At 50.3% G+C, this 6677-nt stretch overlaps 1 protein-coding gene across 12 annotated transcripts in view; it reads right to left on the reverse strand.

Annotated features, from left to right (window-relative positions):
- EOGT (EGF domain specific O-linked N-acetylglucosamine transferase) overlaps positions 1–5675 on the reverse strand; it is a 30795-nt gene extending 25120 nt beyond the window's left edge. For 9 of the 12 annotated variants that reach the window (XR_006174355.2, XR_006174356.2, XR_010588998.1 and 6 more), the window contains exons 1-2: positions 5302–5438; positions 1626–1850 (exon numbers count right to left, since the gene is read on the reverse strand). Coding sequence is in view for 4 of the 12 variants with exons in the window: in XM_042849977.2 (XP_042705911.1) it covers positions 1626–1835 (210 nt within the window). In the remaining 8 variants the exon portion in view is untranslated. Of the gene's footprint in view, positions 1–1625; positions 1851–4013; positions 4646–5301; positions 5439–5623 lie in introns of those variants that run through there. The other 3 variants (XR_010588997.1, XM_065550713.1, XM_065550712.1) reach the window with 3 other exon arrangements.
- Between the last annotated feature and the right edge of the window lie 1002 nt (positions 5676–6677).

The following is a 6677-nucleotide window of genomic DNA, read 5'->3' on the forward strand; positions in this document are numbered from 1 at the left end:
TGCTCATTTTTATGCTTGATTGTTTCTATTTCAATTACCCGAAATAAGCGAACAGAAAATAACAAACTAACTTTCTTTGACTGTTCCCAGCCAGACCTGAGACTCACTTAAAATCGCTATACCAGTGCTTAAAGTGTAAACCTCATTTGAAATAAAGAGCTATGCACACACCCTGCTTGCTGCGCCACTGTGACATACCCAGGGTACAATCTGGACTGATAAACAGCTGTGTCACCTCTGCTCTCTAAGCTAAAGTGCCTTTAATACTGCATCGCTCGGAGAGCTACCACTCCTGCTCACACACAGCCTGTAAGTTACTCCCAGTTATACTGTGAGTACTGTAGCCAGCCACTCCTGAATTACACTGCAGAGCTACACTAGCAAACTCCCAATCCCAGACTTTCCCCAGAAACGTACATCTTGTATTGCCCAGCTCTCTTCTGGGTAACACAAGCTCATATATAGTCCATCATTTTATGAACAGAAAACGATATGCACAAATCTGGTTATCCCAAATGAGGTTTCCCAAACACTTCAATTCAAACACACTGGTTTAGATAAAAACAAGTTTATTAACCACAAAAGGATATATTTTAAGTGAACATAACTAATGAGGCATAAAAGTCAGAATTAGTTACAAGGAAAATAAATGTAAAACGCAACTAATACCTAACTAGAATGAATTCAAAGCAGTCCTACTGGCTGAACTTTCAGACAGGATCCCTCCCCCAATCCAATGTTGCTTCCTTTGTTCTTCAGGTGTCACAGATTCCATGGGCAGAGAAAGGGGGGAATGATTTGGGGCATCTGCCCTCCCTTCACATAGTTCTTTCCCTTCTTCGAGAAGCATCTCCAGCTGAAGTTCAGGAGACACAACGTCTGTGAGGATGGGAACCCCAAGCTGTTTCTTTTTAAGAGGTAGATTTCTCGCCCATGTCCCTTTTCCTGCCAATGAATAGCCACTTAAGCAGGTGATGGCTCATTTGACCTTGCTGACATCTGGGCTGAGGTGTCATCTTGTCTTTTTGTCTCTGAGAAACTGGTTTGGCTGCTTCCCAGATTTGGAACCGGTCTTAGTAACACCATACTGTGGAATCCTATAACTTTACATACAATGTTGCCACACACATTTTCTCAGGACAATATTGACCAGCGAGTTATGAGTTTTCAAATGATACCTCACAAGGCATAGTTGTACAAAGATTATTATGACAGGTTTCAGAGTAACAGCCGTGTTAGTCTGTATCCGCAAAAAGAAGAACAGGAGTACTTGTGGCACCTTAGAGACTAACAAATTTATTAGAGCATAAGCTTTCGTGGACTACAGCCCACTTCTTCGGATGCATATAAAGATTATTATAATAGTGTGCAAGGGGTGAATACAGACCATCACGGTAATTAACAAAAAACTCTTTATATATCAAATCCCTTCCCCCCTCCCCATTCTTGTGACAGTATGGGAGTCAAGAACGAGCACTGCTTAGTAGTTTTAAGGAAGAGCTGTTCTAACCCCAGAGATGACCAACACACTGACAAATAGACCAACTTATTACCATCTTTAACTTCTATGATTCTAAGAATAAGCAACCCCAAAATTACATTTGAGTAAACATAGAAATACCTACTTTATATGGGCAATGAGAGTCCTGCTTACAGACTGTGGCAATATGCCGATTGTTGTGCAGAAAGTATGGAATATGCTCTTCTGGTACATTGATACTTTTGTAGCTATATAATGGCACTTCTTGAATGTTTTTGATTTCAGTAAGATTTTCATCTTGGGCATTAGCTAGGATTTCTTGAAGCAGCACTCCAAACACAAGCAACATTAGCATGGCAGCCAACTAGTCCTGCAGTTAAGAAGGAAAGACAGTAATGTAACATATCTATTGGTCAATATTCTGTCAAATTAATACACTTTCAGTTTTTGTCTTGGACCATGCATCTTTTTCCCAGGCAGGGCAAACTTGCACTGAGATTAATTCGTACAGTCTCTGAATTGTCTGAAAAATGAATCATTAGTCACGAGGGGTTATTAAGCATTGCCAACTCAAATTCAATGTGAAATGGGTGTGTTGCCTTTCACCGAGTCCCAAGGAATCCTGAGTGTCCAAATCAGGAAACTATATATAGACTATATGGTATCTGGACTGTAGGAAGAACTTGTTTTACAAAACTGCCTACATTTTTTGAGATTATAAATAATAAACTTTTAAAAAATAGGGGCGTTGGAAAATACTAATGGTTTCCTTGCACAAAGTGGGAATGCATCAGCCAGTTGAATGGCAATATATAAAATCTCTGAAACATTACAAGGAATCGCAATATGGCATCTAAGTTTCTGAATGCATCAGTCTGGTTATGCTTTATTAACACTACACGTTTGTTTTTTTTCAAGGAGTAGATTATACATATATCCAGTCTTCAGCTCAAGAGTGGATGCATTTCTAGAAGATACACTTTAATGGACAAACAAGTTATTAGGCTCAATACAGGAGTAACTGGAGGAAATCCTAAAAAGCAACAGAGGGTCCTGTGGCACCTTTGAGACTAACAGAAGTACTGGGAGCATAAGCTTTCGTGGGTAAGAACCTCACTTCTCCTTGCATCTGAAGAAGTGAGGTTCTTACCCACGAAAGCTTATGCTCCCAGTACTTCTGTTAGTCTCAAAGGTGCCACAGGACCCTCTGTTGCTTTTTACAGATTCAGACTAACACGGCTACCCCTCTGATACTGGAGGAAATCCTGTGGCCTATGCTACACAGAAGGTCAGACTACATGATATAATGGTCCCTTCTGGTCTTAAAATAAATGCATCTGTAAACCACTAAAGCTATTAGCAATATTCCTATGATGCAGTCAGCCTTACCTAGCTATTCAAGGAGAACTGCTCTAGATTTTCTGGCTACAGGGAAGAATTAAATACATTTTGCATAGAAGATCTCACATACAAAATCACGGACCTTGAGACTATTCAATAAGCAGAATTGTCAGTACATTTTTAATCATACACCTGTAGCTGTTCAAACTGTGCACACAGCCCAATCTATAGCTTTAAACATTGCCTTCCCCAGCCTCTCCGAGTCGTACTCCTATTGCTGACAAGCTTTCAGTTAGGCAATCTTCGCCTTTCCTACAGAATTCATTACCATGGTTATCTAAGGGTCTTCAGAAAACCAACAGTCAGCGTTAGTACGAGCACCCTTTTCCTCCTCAGAGATCTTCAAACACAAAACCACTCCCTACTCTCTACATCGGAGATGAACTCTCTAACTACAGCTCCCTTTTCTATAGTTACAAGTCTCCAATGGATCAATACAACTACATTTTGAGGGACATTCAATTCTGAGCCTGGAATTTGCTCCTACAATCATAATTTGTGATTACAGTAACTCATGCTCACGAATGAATGACAAAATGTAGATTGCAACTGCTTGCAGTTGAACGGCGACATTCTGTAACAAGCATATTAGTTAACTGTGAGGCAAAATTAAATGCTGCTCTTAAAAATGAGGCCGGTCTTTCAGCACAGAGGGGTTTGGGACTCTGTAACCAGACAAGACACAAGGAATAGAATTCTGAAGTTACCCGTTGCTAAATTCAAGATATCAAAAGTGGAAAATGTGGGTAGCAGGGCGCCATGCAAACTCAGTGAGTCTTTTCAGGCAGATAAATGCCTAGGGAATATAAATTCATGGAGCCTTTCACAGAGTACAGGTTACATGTCCTGAGCTACGGCACCAATGGGCAGTTTTGCAAGGTGCCAAGTGCCTTAGACATTCATAGAACCCGGCTGCCTTTAGGACAAATTTGACATCCAGGAAAGTAATGGGAAGCTAGTGTGTGCAAAAATAGTATTTCCTCTCAACCGCCACAAACCCAGAGGTGGAGGAAATTCAAGTAGCCTGTCACACTAGTTGATGCTTTAACTGAGTCAAGGTTTAGACCCTCAAACTGCTTTAACCCCTCCTCCCCCTAGAGCTGGAGGAACAATGACCTGGAAGGCCACTTACAGCCCTTTCTTTGACACCAGGGCAGGTCCATGCCAGTGTGGGACAGGGAAAATGGAAGAGGATTCTCCAGCTTCGCCTCTGAAGGGGGGACTAGCTATGGGGGTTAATGCTCTGCAGAGACCCTACAAATATACAATAGCCAATACAAGTTCAATAACATCCTCCCCAATCTCTGAGAGGGAGATACCAAGTGCCAGACCCCCAAGTTGAGCCAGTTCCTCTTACACACACACACACTTCCAGTAAGGGGCCCGGGGAAGGGAAGGTATTGAGCCTGTGCGTGCATCCAGCCTGCAGCCGGGGAGGAGCGAAGGTGGGAGAGCAGCACCCAGCCAGCCCGTGCAACAGGCAGCACCCAGTGAAAGAGGCGCGAAGCAATGCCCCAAATCAGCCACCCTGTGCCTCCCGCCCATCCCGGGAGACAGGCACCAGGGTACACCGAGCAGCCCTCTCCCAGCAGACACCAACTCCGGGGGGGTACACACCAAGCAGCCTCCCCACAGCAGCAGGCACCAGCCCCGGGAAGGGGTGCACCGAGCAGTCCCACCCCCAGCAGCAGGTACCAGCCCAGGGGTGCACCAAGCAGCTCCCCCCAGCAGCAGGCCCCGGGGGGAGCACCGAGCAGCCCCCCCAGCAAACACCAGCCTGGGGGTGCACCGAGCAGCCCCCCCCCAACAGGCACCAGCCCCGGAGATGCACCGAGCAGCCCCCCCCCCAAGCAGGCACCAGCCTGGGGGTGCACCGAGCAGCCCCCCCTCCCCCCAGCAGCAGGCCCCCGGGAGGGAGCACCGAGCAGCCTCCTCCCCAGCAGCAGGCCCCCGGGGGGGGAGCACCGAGCAGCCTCCTCCCCAGCAGCAGGCCCCCGGGGGGGAGCACCGAGCAGCCCCCCCCCCACAGCAGCAGGCCCCCGGGGGGGAACACCGAGCAGCCCCCCCCCACAGCAGCAGGCCCCCGGGGGGGAACACCGAGCAGCCCCCCCACCCCAGCAGCAGGCCCCCGGGGGGGAACACCGAGCAGCCCCCCCACCCCCAGCAGCAGGCCCCCGGGGGGGAGCACCGAGCAGCCCCCCCCCCACAGCAGCAGGCCCCCGGGGGGTAGCACCGAGCAGCCCCCCCCCACAGCAGCAGGCCCCCGGGGGGGAACACCGAGCAGCCCCCCCACAGCAGCAGGCCCCCGGGGGAAGGGAGCACCGAGCAGCCCCCCAGCAGGCCCCCCGGGGGGGGGGGGCGAAGCACCGAGCAGCCCCCGGGGCAGCGGGACGCCCCCAAACCCTCCCCCGGCTCTCCACCTGGAGCTGGATGGTGCCGCTCCCGCTGGGCTCCCTGCCGCAGCCGGCGCCGCTCGGGAACCGGAGGGCGGAGCCCTGCCCGGCTGGCTCCGCTCACCGGAAACCAGCCCCGGGGAGGGGCGGCGAGGAGGCCGGACAGGCCCGAGGTGGAGCCGCCCCTCACCCGGGCCTCTACCCGCCTGGCATCCCCCCCAAGCCAGGCCCTGCCCGCGGGGCAGCCTGCAGGATCGGGGCCCCCGTGGATTGAGGCTAAGCCCGACGCGGCCGCTCCCGGGGAGCCCGAGTCTCGCCTAGCAAATCGGAGTGACTCCGAATCCTGTACCTGCGGCGCGTGTGTGTCTGTGTGTGTGTGACACTGCCGAGATGGGCTCCAGCTGCTGTCACCCGCAGCTTGGCCGCCCTTCTATTGACCAGGCACGGGCAGGGCTTATGCTTTTGAAGGACATGGCCACTTCACTTGTTAATGTTGATGCTTGAGTGTCCTGGGACACCCCCTGGGCCTGGGTTGTGGTTAGCAAGGCCTTGTCCAAACCGTAAATGGGACCACTAACTATACCCTCTGCAGCATTAAATCACTCACACACTCCCGTGGGCATGCAGTTCTACATCGCTCTCAAGCCAGCAGCCTTTGGAAACAAGAGTTTTTAAAAGGTTCGGGGAGTTACGAGAGGAAGCAGTCCAGTGTAACAGAGGAGAAAAGAGCTGGCAGAAGGCAGAGCCCGAAGGGTTGGAACATCACCTCTAAATGTGACGGATGTGGCAGAGATTGTCTCTTTCGTTCGCATCTGCCTTAAAATCAACGGAGTAAATTCTTTACCTCTCAGGACGCATACCCATGGGCTCTAGAGATTAGGGTGACCAGATAGCAAATGTGAAAAATTGGGACTGGGGGTGGGGAGTAATAGGAACCTATATAAGAAAAAGACCCAAAAATCAGGACTGTCCCTATAAAATCAGGACCTCTGGTCACCCTACTCGAGACTGAAGGATGCCTATTACTACTTATGAGAAAGGGAATAAACTGTACTTGAATAAGGTACCTTAATATCACTCTAACTCAGGGGTGGGCAAACTTTTTGGCCCGAGAGCCACATCGGCATTGCAAAACTGTATGGAGGGCTGGGTAGTGAAGGCTGTGCCCCCCCAAACAGCCTGGCCCCTGCCCCCTATCCGCTCCCTCACACTTCCCACCCCCGACCCATCCACCCCCCCTGCTCCTTGTCCCCCAACCACCCCCTCCTGGGATCCCGGCCCCTAACTGCCCCCCGGATCCCCACCCCCTATCCAACCCCCCCTGCTCCCTGCCCCGACTCCTATCCACATCCCCACCCCCAGACAGGCCTCCCCCAGGATTCCCACTCCCCGTCCCAACTGTC

Source organism: Chrysemys picta, chromosome 7 (genome assembly GCF_011386835.1).
Source record: "Chrysemys picta bellii isolate R12L10 chromosome 7, ASM1138683v2, whole genome shotgun sequence".
In the NCBI taxonomy this organism is placed as follows: Eukaryota; Metazoa; Chordata; order Testudines; family Emydidae; genus Chrysemys; species Chrysemys picta.